This window comes from Sus scrofa, chromosome 14 (genome assembly GCF_000003025.6).
Source record: "Sus scrofa isolate TJ Tabasco breed Duroc chromosome 14, Sscrofa11.1, whole genome shotgun sequence".
Taxonomy (NCBI): Eukaryota; Metazoa; Chordata; class Mammalia; order Artiodactyla; family Suidae; genus Sus; species Sus scrofa.
Window position 1 is genome coordinate 42,834,617 of NC_010456.5, and position 22,752 is coordinate 42,857,368.

General features: G+C 39.6%; 1 protein-coding gene and 1 pseudogene across 3 annotated transcripts in view; both read right to left on the bottom strand.

The window, feature by feature from the left end:
• PIWIL3 (piwi like RNA-mediated gene silencing 3) overlaps positions 203–22,752 on the bottom strand; it is a 34,668-nt gene continuing 12,118 nt past the window's right edge. For 2 of the 3 annotated variants that reach the window (XM_021073160.1, XM_021073159.1), the window contains exons 9-21: positions 22,409–22,520; positions 18,814–18,940; positions 18,227–18,344; positions 17,414–17,528; positions 15,955–16,136; positions 14,995–15,067; positions 8,374–8,574; positions 8,145–8,248; positions 6,273–6,343; positions 5,721–5,874; positions 4,913–5,041; positions 3,401–3,548; positions 203–2,405 (exon numbers count right to left, since the gene is read on the bottom strand). In XM_021073160.1, coding sequence (XP_020928819.1) covers positions 2,289–2,405; positions 3,401–3,548; positions 4,913–5,041; positions 5,721–5,874; positions 6,273–6,343; positions 8,145–8,248; positions 8,374–8,574; positions 14,995–15,067; positions 15,955–16,136; positions 17,414–17,528; positions 18,227–18,344; positions 18,814–18,940; positions 22,409–22,520 — 1,651 coding nt within the window. In that variant the 3' untranslated portion in view covers positions 203–2,288. The remainder of the gene's footprint in view (positions 2,406–3,400; positions 3,549–4,912; positions 5,042–5,720; positions 5,875–6,272; positions 6,344–8,144; positions 8,249–8,373; positions 8,575–14,994; positions 15,068–15,954; positions 16,137–17,413; positions 17,529–18,226; positions 18,345–18,813; positions 18,941–22,408; positions 22,521–22,752) is intronic. The other variant, XM_021073162.1, reaches the window with a different exon arrangement.
• LOC110256724 lies at positions 21,047–22,010 on the bottom strand (annotated as a pseudogene).

Consider the following 22,752-nt stretch of genomic DNA (forward strand, 5'->3'; position numbering starts at 1 on the left):
TCAAATATATCTCTCTTCCCCAACACCCTCAGCCCTGGGCAATGTCTCTATGGAAGGATGATGGCCCTTCCAAAGACATCCATGCTCTAATCCTTGGAAATTACCCCAATGTTGTCTTATATGTGGAAGGGGAGTTAAGGTTACAGATGGAACTAGGTTGCTAGTCAGTTTACATTCAAATAGGGGGAATACCCTGGATTATCCAGGTGGTCCCAGTGTCTTCACAAGCGTCATTAAAAGTAGAAGTGGGAAGCAGAAGAGTCCTGTCAGTGGGTTATGAGAATGCCTCCACTGGCCATTGCTGGCTTTGAGGATGCAAGGGGCCAGGAAGCAAGGAGTGCAAATAGCCTCTAGAAACTGGAACAAAGCAAGAAAACAGACTCCTAGAGCTTCCAGAAGGTAATGCAGCCCTGCTGACACATTTATTGTAGCCCAGTGAGGCCCATGTCAGACCTCTTAATTCACAGAGTCAGGAATTTCATTCTTTTTTGGCCACCCTGCAGTATATGGAGTTCCTGGGCTTAAGCCACAGCTGCAGCAATGCCAGATCCCCACTGTGCCAGGCCGAGGATCAAACCCTGTGTCCCACTGCTCCCGAGACACCACCGCTCTTGTTGTGCCACAGAGGGTGCTCCTGTTCTTCTTAGATTATACATTGTATTGTTACTTAGGCCAAATTCATTCTGAAAAGACTTTTAATTAGTACTCCCCCCGCCCCCTGACACACACATACAACCTACTCAGTAACATGACACTTGGGTACTATGATAACACTGGAGAAATTTTACCTATAAGCCTTTGGAACAATAAAGTTTTCCCCTAGAGATATTGTGATACCCAGTTTCCTTCATCTAACTTATGAAAGGACTAGTAGGCTAATAACATCAGATAGTGTCCTGCTCACAATATACCTACTTAGCTTAGGAAAGCAAGTTTTTTCTAATCATTAGATTAAGAAGCCTAAGACCAGCATATATTTTAAGTAACGAGACAATGATTTTGACAAACATATTTTAAGTTAATAAGTCTGGAAAGAACAGTGTTATGAAGAAATGATATTTGTACTGCATTTATATAGGAAACATTCAGAAAGTTCTCATTACTTTGAATTTGTTCCTTCCAAATGATTTCTGTAGATCTCTAGAAATGTACAATCATAAATTATCATAAATCAAAGTCTAGCCTTAGAGAATGTGTTATTGTTAATTATGGAGACCATCTCCAATGTTATATTTATCATTTATTTCCAATAAATAGACATCATCTGGATTACAATATATTTTAGTGACTTGTTTTAATTTTATGTCTTATGAGTTGGGTTCAAATTGCAAACCTAAATTGATTAACCTATAATCAAAGCAGTTATATTGTTTTAAATATATCCTTTCTGATATATTTGAAGCCAGTCTATTCCCCCTAACTGCTTCAGGTCACAACCAACCAACCAACCAACCACTGTATTTAGGAGTATAAGAAAACAAAGTTCACATACTGTTTCTTAAAGTCTATTTAAAGACAATTTTAAGCAGAGAGGAAAAAATGTGTCTGCTTTCAAGAAAAATATGATAGCTTCATTTAAACAACTCATTCAAGACTCTTCTGATTATGGTATAGCTAACACAATGTCAGAGAACATATACAAGATACTGAATTAAACAGAAATGATAATAAAGCCCTTGATTTCCCTTCTTTATGGGAAAAGAGACAAATGTTCCTAAGATTCTGAGTTTCAAATCACAAGGTTCTCCTTAATACAGCTTTAAAAACACGTTCAGATTCCCACATTGGTACAAACGATTTCACATATAGGTTATTTCTTTTATATGAAATATTAAACATAAATTCCCTTTTAATTTTGCCACTTTTATTTCTTTTCTCTCCTTAAGAAAAAAGGTGTTTCAAAATAAAGTAGGTATGGCTTTCTAAATAGAATTTTCTTGTTCATAGGTATATTCTCCAAGTGACTAATGGCCAACTTTTACAATTGGTATAGATAGAAGCATTGTTTGGAGCATAGATTATTCAGGCACATTTCATGATAAATTCCTTGCAACACATTTGAAAGGTAAATTGTCAAAATCCTTATTCTCATTTCTCTTGCCTGGAAAAGGGAAGACCTCTGTTAAATTAATGATAGACAGCTTAACATCACTCTGAATCTTGTCCATGGTCCAATCAAGAGTGATTAGAATTTAAAACTGTGCATCTAATATTTCAGATATACAGCTTCAAGATGAGAATTTTACAAATTTTGGTATTCAACATCCCATTATGCTTTCTTCTCTAGGTTAAAGGTAAAAGAGATGTTTTGACAGGGATTCATGTGGTTCTTGGTGAAGACTCTGGCCCACCAGGTAAGCCAGCTTATGGGCATAATGACAAGGAGCAGGAACTCTGATGACACCCTTTAGGAAAGAAGGAAAAAAAATTTTTTTTACCTTTATGTCTACTTTCCATAAATTTGAAGTTTTCATGGATATCCAGAGTTTCCTGGTGGCCTAACAGTTAAGGATTCAGCGTTGTCACTGCTGTGGCTCAGGTTCAATCCCTGGCCCAGACTCTTCTGCATGCCATGGGCATGGTCAATAAAAAATGTCATAGATATACAAGGTTCATAAAGTAGATTCAATTTTGAACAATTTTATAGATCTAAAGGAAAACCAGTATCAAGATACTTACTATAGCCATGATGGAAAACCATATGGAGGTTCCTTAAAACACTGAAAATAGTTACCATAGGATACAGCAATCCTACTCCTGGGCATATATCCAGAAGAGATGAAAGCACTAATTCAAAAAGATACAGGCACCCATTGGGCTTCCAGTGTGGCTCACAACAAAAAGATACGTGCACCCAAATGTTCATAGCAGCACTATTTACAATACCCAAGACCTGCAAGGAACTAAATGTCTGTCAACAGATGAATGCACAAAGATATGGCATGTGTGTACATAACAGACTATTTTTCAGCCATAAAGAATGAAATAAGGGAATTCTCTTGTACACAGCAGGCTCAGGATCTGGCATTGTCACTACAGGGGCTTGGGTTACTATTGTGATATGGGTTCAATCCCTGGTCCTGGAACTTTCACGTGCCGCAGGCTTAGTCAAAAAAAAAAAAAAAAAAGAAAGAAAGAAAGCCATTTGCAGCAATATGGATGGACCTATAGATTATCATATAAACTGAAGCAAGTCAGAAAGACAAATATATGATATTACTTATATATGGAATCTAAAAATATAGTACAAATGAACTTATTTACAAAGCAGAAATAGACTCACAGACATAGAAAACAAATCTGTAGTTACCAAAGGGTAAAGGGCAGGAGGGAGAGGTAAATTAGGAGTGTGGAATTAACAGATGCATACTACCAAATTCAAGAGGGAAAAAATACTTACCGAAAAATTGTAATACATGTGGCATAGTTTGTAAGTTAGACTCTGTACTGCATCTGGGCTCAAGTAAAGCGTGTCATGGATGACATTATAATGAGTGGGAGAGACAGTACCTTCTTTCACAAACTGGCTTACAATAAAAAAATCATACCTGGAATTATAGAACATGTTGGTATCAGGCTTATTTTAGGAGAAAAATAATGTTGCACACTTAGTTTCTGAAGTAACATTAACTTACAGAATTCATCCTACAGAGTTTCCTTTATACTTAGAAGCCTGGCTAACTGTTGAGCAATGATTTCGCTAATGCCAATCTACAAAGGACAGTGAAATCACATATACAATAATGCTCATGGGATTTAACTCAAAAGCATATGCACTGATGCCTAGAAGCAGAAAATGTTAAATTAGCACATTGGACACAGTCATTGGTAATCTGATTCAGAGATGCAGGGATGAATACTTCCCATCTTTTCCTGAGAATCACCTAAATATATTCAGACTCCCTAAAAATATATAACTGGTCAGGTTAACCAATTTATTGCAAATATTGAATGTTGATATTACTTTATGTTATGCTTTATGTTTATCACGTTTCATTTGCTTTGTTTTCTTCAATCCTTTCCTGCCTTCTACTAGAAGAATCAATTATTTCTGCCTTTCTTCAAATTTAGTTCATTTCTACCTATTAAAATAGGTAGAAATGTCTTATTTCTCACTATGGTTTTTTTTTGGGGGGGTGGTCTTTTTAGGGCCACACCTGTGACATATAGAAGTTCCCAGGCTAGGGGTCGAATCAGAGCTGCAGCTGCCAGCCTACACCACAGCCACAGCAACGTGGGATCTGAGCTGCATCTGCGACCTACACCACAGCTCAGGACAATACCAGGTACTTAACCCACTGAGCAAGGCCAGGGATCGAACCCTCATCCTCATGGATGCTAGTTGGGTTTGTTACTGCTGAGCCTCAACAGGAACTCCCTCTTGCTGTGGTTTTTGCATAACTTTATCATTTGCATAATTCACTTGACAAGTCTAAAGTTAACCAGAAGTTCTAGCCCTCTTCCTAACAATGGACTAATCTTAGAATGATAAATATGGAGTTCCTGTTGTGGCTCAGTGGTAACAAACCCAACTAGTATCCATGAGGATGAGGGTTCGATCCCTGGCCTCACTCAGTGGGTTTAAAGGATCCAGCTGTGAGCTGTGATGTAAGTGGAAGACATAGCTTGGATCTGGCATTTATGTGGCTATGGTGTGGGCCAGCAGCTGCAGCTCTGATTCGACCACTAGCCTGGGAACTTCGCTAGCGCAGCCCTTAAAAAAAAAAAAAGAAAGAAAGAAAGAAAAATGTATTTGTCTATTTTTAAAATTCTGAGAAACAAAATGATTGAAGACAGAAAAAGCTATCATTTTTAACCTTCTTTAGGTCAGCTTTTTCTCTTCCAAATCACACAAACCTTAAAAAGTTCTATTATTCTATAAAAAGGAATTTTTAAAGAAAAGTTGGCTTACCACTCTGTCCTGGTCACCTCTAAATCAATAACTGTTCCTGGAGGTGGATTAAGTGTTCCATTTTCAGGTTTTTTAAGAAAAAATCTGGTGTTTATTCGTTTCTTCACCACGATGAAAGTTAGTCTGACACTTAAAAGATTATGATCAGTGTCACTGTTTGCTCTGCATTATCTCAGAAGCATTCTGAGTGTTGAAAATAACCCACACATAGGAGCCATTAAAAGGAATCTACAGGTGGCAACTCTCTACACACCCCAACTTTACTGTCTTAGCTCCACAAGCCTGATTTATGCAGTAAAGGAGGAGGTTTCTATTCATATCATTCCATTCAGATCCTAGGGAAAAGGTCCTTTCCTCCCAAGGTCAGAATTACTTGTACTGTCTGTGCTGGGCACCAGGCTTCAATGACAAACAGATGAGGCCAAAGAAGGGAACTGAGACATACATGACTCAGGATAAAGGAGCTGGATAAGTACAAACCATTGACAGGCTATGTTCATGGGTTTAGGAATATCTGGGATTAACAAATCTTCCTCTAGCCTGGCTTGGAGGGAGAGCAGAAAAAGAAAGATTCATGGGGTTCCAGATGATGGGCTACTGCAAGGCTCCAACTCTTTCTCCTCTGACTTGGGCCTCGAACACCCTTTGTATAAGGGTAAAAGGGTCTGTTTTCTCCCCACTCATCTACTGAAGCCCTCTGTATCAAGTTCTCCAATTCACACATCACAGTTATTGCAGATATTCCCCCTACCTCAGAAACTAAAATGTAAAGCTTACAGAATTTGCACTTTACAGTTCATATACCTACTTTTGTCCTCTGCAAACATCTTCTAAGTAGGACTCCATCTGTTTTAGTTCTTGGTCAATCAATGCTTGAAGCTGTCCATCTCCCACTCCGTCTCGATACACAATAATAGAATATGGCAGAGATGAATGTTGTTCATACCAGAATTTCAGGGCATCTGAAGGGAAGTCAGAAACACATGTAAACTCTAACCTTGGAACAAAGGGGCCACTATTTTTGACAACTTCTAGGTTCATCTGTCAACATGGTAGCTTTCTGGACACTACTTAAGTCCTCAGTCTAGTCCATACAAGAGTATGTTTTAAGCCAGATCATTCTTTGTTGTGGTCAGGGGCAGGGAGTGTTGCTGTCCCATGCATGGTGAGACATTTAACAGCATCCCTAAACCTCTGTCCATTCGACCAGATGCAGAAAGCACTCCTATCCCTGTTGTGACAACCAAAAGTGTCTTCACTCATTGCCAAATATACCCCCCTGGGGGGGAGGGGAGAGGGACAGACACTGCTATCTCCATGGATATTGACTCAAGCCCTCCAACCTCCACCAGACACTGACTGTGCAAGCAGGTCGTCAGCCCCTTCACAAGCTCCTGCCCTGACTGCTGGACAATACACTGAGAGAACCACCTGTTTAGAGAAAAATGAGCCATTAGTTTGGAAAACAAGATTGATTCAGAAAATGATGACATTAATCTATGACCCCCCCACCCCCCAAAAAAATATACTTATCAGTAGCTGAGGGTCCAATTAAAGATCTATTGTTTCATCCCCCTGCAGAGATCCTAGTATTACTCTCGTCTGATATCTTAGGCATTTTGTAACACAGAATGGAAATATTAACTACAGATTCTACATGCTTTGAATACATGTGACTCAATATTGTTTCAGTACCTGGGGTATGCCACAAGGTGTAAACCTGATGTTTCTTTGGAGACTCCTGCTTCTAAGTCATCAATGTCTTAAACAATGGTTTATCCAAGTCAGTCTGCTTGGAGGGAGAAGTTTGCTTCAAAAAAGTAATAGCTATTGTGACCACTGCTCAGCCTACCAAGTAAAATCACCGGTTTGTCTAAAGGTTCTATCCCCTTGCCGCATTTTTGTTTACTTCAGAGTGTGAGGATGACCTGACATGGTCTGATGTATGTTTGTCTCTTTCTCTGAATTTGTACTTCAGTGGATGGAATCAGACATTTTGGCTCTATATTTTCACCACTGCATTCTTAGTATTTACACATAGCAAGTGCTCAAAAATATCTATTGAATGACTGCAAGCTTAACTGTTTCCCTATTATCACAACAGTTTCTACTAAAAAAAAGCAGAGTAAATCCATGTTACTGCATTAAGATAGAGTATGACTGGAAAACAAAGATGGATCATCCTTAAAGGATAGTCTGGAATTATACCCTCATGGGCCACAAACACCACTGAACATGGTGATGATTTGTGACTGTCCCACATACCACAGTGAACAAGGGAAGAGTATGTAAACCCATCTGTACATGGGTTTACATGAAGATAAAAGGCCCCTGGAGAAAAGGAGAATGATGGGATATAGAAGCATATCTCCTTATTTGAGTACACATCAAATACAGATATATCAAGACAAGATCTTATACCCATGGGCCACTGCTTATGTTCCCATATGTGTCTTCACCCTAGGTGCTTCCTCGTGTGTCCCTATGGAGAGACTCACTAATCAAAGCCTGTGGTTTGCAGAATTCTACCTGTACTCATCCCGAGAACATGTAGACATTGTGCCCCTATGTGGTACAGCTGACTTTAGGAAAAGGTGACTCTCCAGACGGACTGTATATAACCTCATGAGCCTCTTTAAAATCAAAGTTTTCATTGGCTGATGGCAGAAGAGGAAGACTGAGAGATTCAAAACAGAACAAGGACTCAGTGTGAACTGGCAGGTTAAAAGATGGAGGGGAGACAGCTAGAAGGCTGAAAGGAATGTGGGCAAAACTCTAGGAGCCAAAACTAGCCTGTGGATGACAGCCAGCAAGGAAGTGGGGTCCTTTGTTTTACAATCACAAGAAAGTCAACACTGCCGCATAGATGTTGCTGGGAAGAGGATCCTAAATCTCCAGGTGAGAATGTGGTTTGGGCAACACTTTAATCTCAGCCTTCCTTATAAGGCCCTGAGAGCCATATAGTGCCCAACATCTGACCTACAGAACTGTCCATGGGCACGTGGGTGTTGTCTTAAGCTGCCACATTTGAAGTCCTTGTTTGGCAGCAACAGAGAATGATCAGAGGCTTCCATGCAAAATGTCCTGGGAGCTTAACTTTGCTAGAAGTTCAGGAGAGCACATCTTCTAAGAACAACCTGTATGTGGACCTCGGCCAACAATTGTGGGTTAGGTCCACCTCTCCTATTAGGCCTCTAGGTGCTCCCCACTGAGTCTGCCAAAGCTTACTCACTGCGTCAAGTCTGAATCAATGCTTGCCACAAATCCTGCAACTGACTTCTGTTGATGTACAATATCGTGGAAACAATCGATACCAACGAACATTGCATTCTGCAACTTAAATTTTAAACAGGTAGGAAACAGTTAGAATGGAGCAAAAAGCAAATTTTCAATTAAATAGGACCTTAACATTCTACTAAAGACAAATGAAAGCAAGAGAAGGCAACAAAATTCCCACGTACTCCTATATCCACTGTCCAGAGGGCACCTCCCAGCTTGCAGTTCATCTGCTGGGCAATCTTTGTAGCAATGGTCAACAGCGTCCTGGGTTTCCCTAAGGTCCTTCTCAACACGCACTGGCTTGGAATTGGGCAGTAGATACAGAGGTGTCTTTTTATGCCATCATAAATTTCTTTATTGTCAGTGGGCAGCAGGAAAAGGACCTTGAAAGAAAGCAAATGTGAAATTCCCCAAGATGCAAGAACACAATGATGTGAGAAATGAATGCCATGTCAAGAAAGCTATATAGGTGGAATACTGACAAAGTAGACTGTATTTATTAAGTGTCTCTCTGAATCCATGAGGGTGAAGGGTGTAAAAATCACACCGCATTAATGATTGTAAGTGTGAATGTATGAAAGAAACAGGCTGCAGTTGACAGGTGTTTGGCAATATGCATCAATCCCTTCAACTTGCAAAACTCTCTGTGGTCTCAGTTATTCCATTTCCAGGAGTTGATCATGAAGTCGATGTGGATGGGTAAAAATGTAGACTGAACTATCCCATCATCAGGACAGTCACCATCAATGGGATGATCACTTTGTATGGGGCACTTGCCAAACATTTTACTGGATTCTGTTAATTCTCAACAACCTACTAAGAAATACTATTATCTCCATTTCACACACATACCCCCAACTGAGCAAACAAACTTGGGGACTGTTATGGAAACTGCCTGATGTAATAAGCAGAAGAGAAGGTTCCAAACACTCACCAGGACCTCCAGTAGGACACTGGGCAGTTAGGAAGAGAGATTACCACTTGGCTTGTTTCTGACTAATGGGAAAAAAATCAATATATTCTTTTTAACATAATGATGCCTATAGGAAGTCTTTGGCAGACATTCTTAATATCAGATCAGGACAATACTTTTCTCATTGTAGATTAAGCGAGTTTTCCTTTTCTTCACATGAAAGGGTATGGGATTTATTAAATGCATGACCTGCTTGGATTAAGAAATATTCACACTATAAGAAATCAATAAAATAGAGACTCAAAAAACAATAGAGAAAATTAATAAAACCAAGAGCTGGTTCTTTGAAAAGGTGAACAAAATTGACAAACCTCTGGCCAGACTCACTAAAAAGAGAGAAAGAACCCAAATAACCAAAATTATAAATGAAAAAGGAGAAATCACAACGGATACAGCAGAAATACAAAAAAACATAAGAGAATACTATGAACAACTATACGGCAACAAGTTTGACAATCTGGAAGAAATGGACAATTTTCTAGAATCTTACAGCCTGCCAAAACTGAATCAAGTAGAAACAGACCAACTGAACAGACCGATCACTAGAAATGAAATTGAAGAGGTCATAAAATCACTCCCTACAAATAAAAGTCCAGGACCAGATGGCTTCACAGGGGAATTTTATCAAACATAAAAAGAGGAATTGGTGCCCATCCTCCTTAAACTCTTTCAAAAGGTTGAAGAAGAAGGAATACTCCCAAAGACGTTCTATGAGGCCACCATCACCCTCATTCCAAAACCAGACAGAGATACCACCAAAAAAGAAAACTATCGGCCAATATCATTGATGAATGTAGATGCAAAAATTCTCAACAAAATCTTAGCCAACCGAATCCAACAACATACCAAAAAAATTATACACCATGACCAGGTTGGGTTCATCCCAGGTTCACAAGGATGGTTCAACATATGCAAATCAATCAGCATCATACACCACATTAACAAAAAGTCAAAAATCATATGATCATCTCAATAGACGCAGAAAAAGCATTTGACAAAGTCCAACATCCATTCATGATCAAGACCCTTGCCAAAGTGGGTATAGAGGGAACATTCCTGAATATAATCAAAGCCATTTATGAGAAACCCACAGCAAATATAATACTCAATGGGGAAAAACTGACAGCCTTCTCACTCAAATCTGGAACAAGACAGGGATGCCTACTCTCACCACTGCTCTTCAACATAGTTTTGGAAGTCCTAGCCACAGCAATTAGACAAACAAAAGAAATAAAAGGCATCCATATAGGAAGAGAAGAGATAAACTGTCACTGTATGCAGATGACATGATACTATATATAGAAAACCCTAAGGACTCAACCCCAAAACTCCTTGAACTGATTAATAAATTCAGCAAAGTAGCAGGATATAAGATTAACATTCAGAAGTCAGTTGCATTTCTGTATACCAGCAATGAAATATTAGAAAAGGAATACAAAAACATAATACCTTTTAAAATTGCACCTCACAAAATCAAATACCTCGGAATACACCTGACCAAGGAGGTAAAGGACCTATATGCCGAGAACTATAAAACTTTAATCAAAGAAATCAAAGAAGATGTAAAGAAATGGAAAGATATTCCATGTTCCTGGATTGGGAAAATCAATATTGTAAAAATGGCCATACTACCCAAAGCAATCTACAGATGGAATGCAATCCCTATCAAATGACCCATGACATTTTTCACAGAACTAGAACAAACAATCCAAACATTTATATGGAACCACAAAAGACCCAGAATCGCCAAAGCAATCCTGAGAAACAAAAACCAAGCAGGAGGCATAACTCTCCCAGACTTCAAGAAATACTACAAAGCCACAGTCATCAAAACAGTGTGGTACTGGTACCAAAACAGACAGACAGACCAATGGAACAGAATAGAGAATCCGGAAATAAACCCTGACACCTATGGTCAATTAATCTTTGACAAGGGAGGCAAGAACATAAAATGGGAAAAGAAAGTCTATTCAGCAAGCATTGCTGGGAAACCTGGACAGCTGCATGCAAAGCAATGAAACTAGAACACACCCTCACACCATGCACAAAAATAAACTCAAAATGGCTGAAAGACTTAAATATACAACAGGACACCATCAAACTCCTAGAAGAAAACATAGGCAAAACACTCTCTGACATCAACATCATGAATATTTTCTCAGGTCAGTCTCCCAAAGCAATAGAAATTAGAGCAAAAATAAACCCATGGGACCTCATCAAACTGAAAAGCTTTTGCACAGCAAAGGAAACCAAAAAGAAAACAAAAAGACAACTTACAGAATGGGAGAAAACAGTTTCAAATGATGCAACCGACAAGGGCTTCATCTCTAGAATATATAAACAACTTATACAACCCAACAGCAAAAAAACCAATCAATCAATGGAAAAATGGGCAAAAGACCTGAATAGACATTTCTCCAAAGAAGATATACAGATGGCCAACAAACACATGAAAAAATGCTCAACATCGCTGATTATAAGAGAAATGCAAATCCAAACTACCATGAGATACCACCTCACACCAGTCAGAATGGCCATCATTAATAAATCCACAAATAACAAGTGCTGGAGGGGCTGTGGAGAAAAGGGAACCCTCCTGCACTGTTGGTGGGAATGTAAACTGGTACAGCCACTATGGAGAACAGTTTGGAGATACCTTAGAAATCTATACATAGAACTTCCATATGACCCCGCAATCCCACTCTTGGGCATCTATCCGGACAAAAACTCTCCTTAAAAGAGACATGTGCACCCGCATGTTCATTGCAGCACTGTCCACAATAGCCAAGACATGGAAACAACCCAAATGTCCATCGACAGATGATTGGATTCAGAAGAGGTGGTATATATACACAATGGAATACTACTCGGCCATAAAAAAGGATGACATAATGCCATTTGCAGCAACATGGATGGAACTAGAGAATTTCATCCTGAGTGAAATGAGCCAGAAAGACAAAGACAAATACCATATGATATCACTTATAACTGGAATCTAATATCCAGCACAAATGAACATCTCCTCAGAAAAGAAAATCATGGACTTAGAGAAGAGACTTGTGGCTGCCTGATGGGAGGGGGAGGGAGTGGGAGGGATCGGGAGCTTGGGCTTATCAGACACAACTTAGAATAGATTTACAAGGAGAAAAAAAAAGAAATATTCACACTATAATTCATCACACTGACCAGTTAGTTTTTAGAAAAATATAAACCTATTTCAAATTCTCAAATTTACTGGCTCACCCTAGCTCATGGTGTCCTCCTAATATTTCTTTAACCTCCAGCAAATCTATAATAATGAGCTCTACTTGTTCCTAATGTCTTTGAGCCTTACTCTTTTCCTTATTCTTGACAGTACCAAATTTTAACATTTCCAAAGCTTTAGATTTGCAGGTTATTCTCTATTTAGTTTCTCATTTTATTGTCAATTTATTTCTACTTTATTTTGGTTGACTTGGTTCTCAGTGCATTAAAATCCAGACTTCATTCCCAGTGTATTCATTAAGGACTATAGGTCTTCTTATTTCTAGTTTGCTGTATTACCCACGTTTTGATGCCTAGTACTTCTGCAACCCCCTGGTTCTAGGAGTTAAAATTTTTTCCATTATTCTCTCCAATATTGTTGTTACTTAAAAAATAATGGTTTCTTCAAATGTGTGTAGTTTAATGACTTTTTGTTGTAATGTACTATGATTAATGTGTCAGTAGGATCCTGATCCTTCATTATTGCCTAGACAAAGACAAACTTATAGATGCACTTTTAAAAAGCACCTAAACTTTTGGGTCCATATTTTATAAACACATATACACTACATGTGTCTCTCTAAATATATATATGTAAATATATAAAAATATGTATATATTTAAGTTAGTAGGTCATCCTTTTAGGTATAAGTTTAAAGTCTTCTAGTCTCTATTGTTTTAATCTGCTGATCTGAGTTTCCTGAGAATGGTCAGCAAATATCACCTCCTAAAATTTCAGCTTCTGAAATAGCATGGACCTGTGTCCTCTTAAGAGCTATTCAAGCTGATGAAGATATAGAAACATACCTGTTTAAGGCTCATCCAGTTTAACAAGGCAATAAAGCATTATAAGGTTAAGAGAAGAGCAAAGTAGAGAACCAGAGAGATGATCCCAGCAACCAGGCCTCATTCTCCTGAGGTATCTGCTTATTCCAGGAAACACAGTTGAGGGTTAGAAGGCTCGGAAAAGACTGATAGCCTCTTCTCAAAGAGGGAGGACAGAAATTAAAGACCAGGTCCTGCCAAGGAAAGGGTACATGAGCTAAATCTTCAGCCTATGACTCTAAACAGAGTAGATTTAGAACACTATGCATTGAGAGCCATAAAGCTATGGGCATGTTCCAGCTGATGGTGGGTATGCACCTTGGTACAACTAAGGTACAGCTAAATCTGATTAGCAGCATCTAATGACATAGAACATTCTACTTCCAGGTATATCCTCAACAGAAATAAATACATAAGTGCACAAAAGATATGTACAAAAGTAGTCCTGACAGTGCTATAAAGTAATAGCAAAACTACAGACATCCTGAACGTTTGACAATAGGATGCATTAAGTTAAAAACAATGGGGTACCATACACAGCAAGAGAACAAAAAAACTACAGTCACGGCCAACAAAGATAAACCTCAGTGCTGAGCCAAAGAAAAACAGACACAAGACTACAAGTGTATGGCTCTTGAACTTTACCTAAAGAACAGGCAACATTAAACCATGCTAATAAGAAGGCAGGGAAGTAGTTTCATTTGTAGGATAATGAGTACAATAGGACAAAGTGAGCATCCAATGAGATTAAAAGATTGTGACCCATTAAATTAGAATCCATGAGTCCATGTTTACCTAAGTAAGAATGAAGAGCTATCCTTATAATAAAATACCAACTAATGTATATAGAAGGAATGTTGAAAGCATTGATATCACTATTTGATGAGCATATTAACAATGGTTTCAGGCAAGAATACTCAATGGATGTTAAAATTAGTAGTGAAACTTCAATGAGAAACAGGATATTTGCATAATTTTAAAGCATCTTCCCGTAATAAATTTAATCAATTACAAAGGGATAAAACAGTAACTTTACAATGGTGAAAACTACCAGACCTCGACTTAATCTAATGATCAAAGTAAATTGACCAGTTAAATCAACATCACGGACTTCCTGTTATGATAGATTTAGTAAACCATGGAATACTTCTGTAATATTCTGCAAGGATGCATGACCTGGGGGTTCTCTTATGGTGCAGCAGGTTGAATTCAGTGTTGTCCCTGAAGTGGCTTGGGTCACTGCTGTGGTATAGGTTCGATCCCTAGCCTGGGAACTTTCATATGCTGCGGGGTGCAGTCCCCCCCTCCCCTCACCCTCTCCCAAAAAGAAGTTGGTTCAGTAATTCAGATGCAACATAGTGACAGCTTGATCTAAGACATCCAATGGGAGAAAGGCAAAATCTCAAGAGAAATACCAGACAAAAGAAAGAACACTTACTGGAAGAGAATAGATCATAGACTTTGCAGGTTACAGCTGGAGAAAGAAATGATAAATGTGTGACTACCAAAATTCATATTACTTTATATTTGTATGGTGTCTTTCAGTTTGATACTTAAGAGTCCCCAAGCCTGAAAGAATGAACATAACATGGTGATATTAAGTAGTAGATAAAACCCCAAAGTCTGTATTCAGCTACATTATAGGGATAAATTTATATTTTTTTGGCTGGTTTAGGAAACCAATGGCAACATCCAAATTCTAATAAACAGAAAAATGCAGCTCGTTCACCAAGGGTGGTGCACACATCAAATAGACACTTACCATCTGTGGTTTTGGTGAAGCATGTTTTTCTAAGGTGCTTATAAAAGATTCAACTGTATTATCTGCTTCAAGCCTAGAAAATAAGTCATCTGTATTTCAAAAGTAGTGAAGAGTGAAACATGTAATATTTTATACAGCCCATGAAACATAAAACAAGATAGTGTCAAGATAAGCATTCAGTTGAAAGTTTTTATTTTTTAATTTTATTTTGTGTGCTTTTTAGAGCCACACCTGTAGCGTATAGAGGTTCCCAGGCTAGGGAGTCAAATCGTAGCTGCAGCTGCTGGCCTACACCATGGCCATGACAACTCAGGGTCCAAGCCATGTCTTTGACCTATGCCATACCTTGTGGCAATGCCAGATCCTTAACCTACTAAGTGAGACCAGGGATGGAACCTTTGTCCTCATGATTACTAGCCAGGTTCAATACCACTGAGCCACAACAGGAACTCCTCAGTTGAAAGTTTTTTAACACCAAGATCAATTTTTGGAAACAAGACTAGAAACTATTTATTACTATCCCCTGTCCATTCACATCGAGTTGCTACCCTCATGTCTTCAAGATATAGCCCAATAACCACAAATTCACAGATCACAATAGCCTGTTTTAATACATGCAGGCTGGAGCAGACTACTTTTTTGCTTACATACTTGCAGAGTTTGGATAACGTAGTAGATTCCTACAGTTTAAGAAGTTTTTCCCCGGGAGTTCCTGCTGTTGTACAGTGGGTTAACGATCCTGCTTGTCTTTGTGGAGGCACTGGTTTGATCCCTAGCCTAGCACAGTGGGTTAAGGATGCAGTGTTGCTGCAGCTGTGGCATAGGCCACAGCCGAGGCTCAGATTCGATCCCTGACCTGGGAACTTCCATATGCCCTGGGTGCAGCCCAAAAAATTTTTTTCCACTTTCAAATTGCCAGCAACCCATTTTAAAATCATAAATAACTTCTGCTCTACTTACAATTTTGCATTTCTGAGAGTTATGCCCATTTTCGGTGTGACTTGCTGTAGATTCTGGTGTAAGGTAAGGGCTGATCCATAATCTCCCTTAGTATAGATTATTAGCCAATGATCCAGTGAAATCGCTCTAAGTAAGGGTACATCCCTTGTAATTTTTGACCAATCTGCGTTATGGTTGTCAAACTGAAAGATAATTCCAAGACATGGTATAAAAAATTTTTTTCTTTCCTTTTTTTTTTTTAGGGCTGTACCCACAGCGTATGGAGGTTCCCAGGCTAGGGATCGAATTGGAGCTGCAGCTGCTGGCCTACAGCACAGCTACAGCAACATGGGATCTGAGCCGCCTCCGCCACCTACACCATAGCTCACAGTAAAACTGGATCCTTAACCTATTGAATGAGGCTAGGGATTGAACCCACATCCTCATGAATACTAGTTGGATTTGTCACTGCTGGACCACAATGAGAACTCCTAAAATTTCATTTTTAAAAAAACAAAGAGTTCTCTTGTGGTGCAGCAGGTTAAGGATCTGGCATTGTTACTGCTGTGGCGCAGGTTTGTTCCCTGGCCTGGGAACCTCCACATGCTGCAGGCGTGACCAAAGAAAAATTAAGAAATGAACAAACCACTTGGCTTTCTACTGTCATTATGATGCTTATTCAAAATGCTAAAGGATAAGAACAGGTAACATAAAGAGTTCCTATCGTGGTGCAGTGGAAACGAATCCGACTAGGAACTATGAGGTTGCGGGTTCGATCCCTGACCTCGCTCAGTAGATTAAGGATCTGATATTTGCCATGAGCTGTGGTGTATGTCACAGATGTGGCTCAGATATGGTGTTGCTGTGGCTGTGGTGTAGGCCAGAGGCTATAGCTCCAATTAGACCCCTAGCCTGGGAACCTCCATATGCCGTAGGTGCGGCCCTAAAAAAAGCAAAAAGACACACACACACACAAAAAAAACACAGTTAACATAAGACTGCATGTGACAGATATTCAAAGTGCATGGATCTATGAAATCATAAACAATGGAGATGATAAGAGTATGGGTAGAATTAAACATTGAATTAAAAAAGCAATCCAGGGAAATCTATGTACATTGTAGCCTTTGGCATCTGGTCTAACATGTTAGTTTTCCTTATGATATAGGATAGTAACACTGAAATTCTACCATGGGTTGTTTGGGGTTATTTCAATTTCAGGTACTAGACTCTTAAGGATATATTTGGAAGGTCATTTTGCCATGAGACAGGGTACACAATACTAATAAAGGTATAATGTAGAGTTTACTATATTCCAAGCACATTACATGCATTCTTATTGAACATTAGCTTGTCTTCTCACAGAGAAAGGACAAGTAGTCTGAAAAGATCATAGTTATTGACATGTTTGAGTTAGTTCCTCTTTGGGTTATTACTAACTTGACCAAACTCTGACATGACAAGTTGAATGCTATCTTACCATTCGTCTTCCTTGGTGAATTCTCACTTCTCTCAAAGTTCTTCCAGAGAGGGCCAAGAACTTGGTCTTAAGTTCCAAATTCCAGTCTTGAAGCTCTTTTTGCACAGTCTTATTTCTGAAAGAAAAAAAAAATACTTCCACATGATCTAACATAAGAAAATAACTTAAGGCAATTACCCATTTGTGGAACACAAGTAAATATTCCTCTCATCTAAAGTTCCTTATTGCTGGTCATTTGTGTTGAGGTGCTACAGATAAACTTCCCTAAAACTCTGAAACAATCTTGTCTTTGTTCCTTAACTTTATCCAGGCACTTGGAATCTATTTCATTCTCACCGCCTCTAGGCCTCCTCTACCATTACAATGACAGGAAAAAATAGAGTTGCACCTCCCCCCCAAAAAAATTAGCATTTTCTTCCAAGTTGTTACCTTTTTTTTTTTTTTTTTTTGTCTTTTTGCTATTTCTTGGGCCGCTCCCATGGCATATGGAGGTTCCCAGGCTAGGAGTCGAATGGGAGCTGCAGCCACCGGCCTACACCAGAGCCACAGCAACGTGGGATCCGAGCCGCGTCTGCAACCTACAGACCTACACCACAGCTCACGGCAACGCCAGATCGTTAACCCACTGAGCAAGGGCAGGGACCGAACCCGCAACCTCATGGTTCCTAGTCGGATTCGTTAACCACTGCGCCATGACGGGAACTCCCAAGTTGTTACTTTTTAATTAAAGAATATGGGATGCCAAGTGATCTGATCAGGTCTACACACACACACACACGCGCGCGCGCACACACACCTGAAAATAGCACTTACCTTCTTAAATCATCTATGAGTTGTAGCAACTTATACTGCCTTTCTTTTGGATTCATCCTCATGTGGTTGGACAAGTCTCTCATCATTCCATAGTCTTTACGCATATCATCCGTTAAGCCTTTAAAAAAATAATCCATGAGTTCCCATTGTGGCTCAGTGGGTTAACAACCAAACTAGTTTACTACATGAGGGTGTGGGTTCAATCCCCGGCCTTGCTCAGTGGGTTAAGGATCCAGCATTGCTGTGAGCTGTGGTGAGGGTTGCAGATACAGCTCAGATCTCACTTCACTGTGGCTGTGGTATAGGCTGGCCACTACAGATTCAATTTGACCCCTAGCCTGTGAACTTCCGTATACCACAGGTGTGGCCCTAAAAAGAAAATTAAAAATTAAAAAAAAATCCAGAAGATAATAGCAAAACAAGCAAGAATAGATTTCTATTAGAGAAGACTTATCTATTGTACCTGGAAGAAGAAAATCACAACACAGCTCTGGGAATGTGTGAAGTCCTGTGAAAAGCTTGTAAAGTAATACCAGTGACTTTAAAGAAGGGCTGTCTTCTATGAAGATGGCATAAATCCTCAGTACCTGTGAGGTGGCATAGCTCAGGAACCAGCATTATAGGTTGATGGAGTGTGTCCTGTAGGCTCTTCTTCCATTTGCCCTTGGTGATCAAAAGTGGCTGATTGAAGGTAGTGACCACCGTACCATACCGCTGTTTAATAGAAGAACAAACAGTGGCCCGACTATTAGCAAAATCTTAGTAACATCACATAAGTAGGTACAAAAGTGCATTTTTTGGATCACAAATGGAGGCCCAGGGGTGTAGGCATATTGTTTCCCCGAGCTTAAGAAGGCACTAAGAATACTCTTAATATTCTCTTAATTTGATGTTCCAGGGATCACTTATAAACATAGATGGCCAAGGAGAGTAGATTGTCCACAAAACATTATAATGGAATCATTGTGCTACCCTTTTTGTTATAAATGTAGATAGGTGCAAGACTTGGAGTATGTATTTCTCACAGTAATGCCTTGAAAGTTTCTAAAACATATGGAGAAGTTTCAAAAGGATTCCCATACTAATGGGGGACAAAAAAACCTGGCCACTTTTTAGGCAATTCTAGATCTACTCCCAACATTCTTCCTACTTTATTTCCCCTAAATTCTTAGTCCCTGCTTCCAGTAGGTAAAGGCATTGTCTAAGATGCCATGTACAGAAGTTCCTATCCCTAAGACAGCAAATTCTTTAACAAGGTTCCTTTACTCCCCAACACAAAGTGGAAAATCTTCATAGATCTTCCAAAGCTGTTTATTAGTAAGATCCTCATCAATAACAAGTTAACCACAAGAATTCTGGTATCATGTGTCATTTAAGCATCTGAGAACTTGAGAAGGAGTTCCCATCTTGGCACAGAGACTTCAAATCCAGGTTTCATGGCTCTTTTCTTCTGGAGGTGGGCTACTACTTTTTTTTTTTTTCCTGTGGGTACTTCTTTATTAGGAAAGAAAGTAACTGTATTCAGACTAGAGACTGCAGAAGGGAACTAACTTGATCCTGCGATTCTAGAACAAACTGCATGATAAGGGATTCTTAAGTTTTCACAGAGTGGCGGGGCAGTGGGGGGAAGGAGAGAAAATCATTTAAACAGTGTTTCCCAAATTTGGCTACTTTCACAAATATATGCTTGGGAAAAGGGTTACAAGTTTTCTACAGTAACATTTAAATCTAAACCAAATTAATACACTTGTTCAGGATGCCCCCGACAACCATCTTACATAGCAGAGGGTTATCACGTGACCGAAGCACCTGCTCTTGTACCTCTGACCCCTGTAGCACCAACTAAACACCAGCTATGCTTCACTTTTCATGTGACATCTCTCACATTGGCTGCTCACACCCTTCACACCATTGTTCAACATTTCCTGTGAGACCTGTGACTTGTCAAGGTTCAGGACACTGGGACAGAGCGGTGATTCTCAAAGTAGGGTGGTGTGGTGTGTGGATAGTGGCCAGGGAGACACATGAAGTGTTAAAAGGCACATTCCAACTACCTATTGACTTTTAATGCTATAGAATTTTGCATTATAAACTCAACAAAATAGCTTTGGGGCAGTAGCAGAAACCCAAGTGGAGACTCACCCAAGGGGGCCTGGATAAACTTGGCTGAGAAACACTGGTGTAGAGGCAGAGAAGTAGCAGCACACAGAGAACACTTAAGAACATGTGCTAGGAGTTCCTGCTGTGGCTCAGCAGAAACAAATCTGACTAGTATCCATGAGGATGCTGGTTTGATCCCTAACCTCACTCAGTGGGTTAAGGATCCAGCCTTGCTGTGGTTGTGGTGCAGGCATGGCTGCAGTTCCAATTCTATCCCTAGCCTGGGAATTTCCATATGCCACAGGTACAGCCCTTTAAAAAAAAAAAAAAAAAAAAAAAAAAGGCCAAATGTGTGTAAGGAACATCTTTGAGGTCAATGAGTGAATCCCAAGCCATAACTTGTCATGTCTTTTGGACCCAAAGGGCCAATCCACAAGAAACCCAAGAGCATCCATCAAACTTCTCAGAATTGTTTGGGGCAAGTTGATCCACTGTTAATATGGAGTCAGAAGAAAAATCTGGTTTTGCCCCCCCCAAAACCCACCCTACCCCAGTTATTTGGGTTAACATGTTTCAGAATTTTAAGTAAACAGTTGCTACAACTGGGCAAAAGTAGCCCCAGGTCCATCTACCAAGCGCTGTCATTGTCTGCAGTGCCATCCAGCTATCAAGGGGGCTATCAGCTTGGGGTCTGCTCTGTAATTATTTCAGAGCTCCAGCTTACTTCAGGCAAGTGAACAGCTCCCCCTTCTCATGCATGGTTACTAGCTCGGTGCATCCACCTATACTCTCTTTACTGATAAAGAACCGAGGTACCGTTTTGGCTCCTCTGAGGTGTTGCAGATAATCTTGAATCTCATTGGTATCACTGGTGGTGGTGATATCAACAAATTCCAGAAGCCCTTCTTTGAAGGGCAATTGGCTGAGGAGCTCCTGTGTCTTTCTGCAATAGGGGCAGGTGGGTTTGATGAACACCACAACCTTCCCAGGCTGCATTTTGCTGTTCACAAATGCTTGAGCCATGCTGACAGGCGGCTGCCTCCTGGGAGGAAACCTCAATTGCAGGTACCGCTTGGGGGTAAAACCTAGACTACTACTTTTAATTCTCATGCTATTGTTGCAGATTTTTTTCCCTTAAAGCTCTCCATAATTATTTGAAAGGCAGCTAGGATTTACCCCTGTTCTCCTGTCCTAGAGCCTTCCTAAGGAGGGAGCTTGTGCAGGTATATACATGCATGTGGAATCAGCATCATTTTAAGTTTTATCCATGACTCCTACCACCCAGTTTTATCAAAGCCTTTGGACATGCTCTTCCTCCTGTAGAGAACTCTCATCTGCCAAAGCTAGAAAACCAGCCTTACCAATTACCCAGAGTTTATTTTTTGTGAGCACTCAAAGATAGAGAGACCCATGAATTACGAGATCTGGCAACATAACAGACATCATTTCAGATGGTAGTTGGTCATTTTTTTCTTCTTTTTGAACCAAATTCTATAGGGCTGAAACTTATATATAAGTAAGTTCTAATATTTGAAGTCTTGCCATATTTTCTGTCTAACAAAATCCATCTATATGTTTAAAACTACCATAACCACTTCAAAGACTGATAGATAGGGCCATATTGGAGCGAGGGCCATATTGGAGCAATTCAAATACATGGCTAATAGATACATGGATAAAGCCGTAATACCCCAAAAGAAGAATATGTACAAATACATATGTATATGTATCTAAATAAAAGAAACATTTAATTATGTAATATGAAAAAATTATTTTAAGACATATATATGTCTTACATATATATAAATTTTTTTAATGACCATAGCTGTAGTATATGGAAGTTCCCAGGCTAAGGGTCCAATTAGAGATGCAAATGAGGCCTAAGCCACAACCACAGCAACACCAGATCGAAGCCACACTTGCAACTTATGACACAGCTTGTGGTAACACCAGATCCTTAACCCACTGAGGCCAGGGATTGAACCCGTGTCTTCAGAGAGAAAACACTGGGTCCTTAACCCACCAAGTCACAATGGGAACTCTATAAGACTTAAATATATTTAAAGAAATAAAATCTCATACCTCCCTGTAGTAGTCTACAAAGGAGATTTCACTGCCATCTGATTTTATAAATTTAGACCTGGGAGACATCTTCCAAGCGATATCATCTACCCTGTAGGTCTTGTTGTTATACCTGTGGAATAATTGCAATATATGGTATTGTTCCTGACTTTCTTATTGCACTGAACTATGTAAGAAGTTAGTTTTATTTCTTTATTTAGCTTTTTAGGGCTGCACCCTCAGCATACGGAAGTTCCCAGGCTAGGGGTTGAATCAGAGCTGTAGCTACTGGCCTACACCACAGCCATGGCAACGCAGGATCTGAGCCATGGCTAGGGGTCTAACTGGAGCTACAGCTGCCAGCC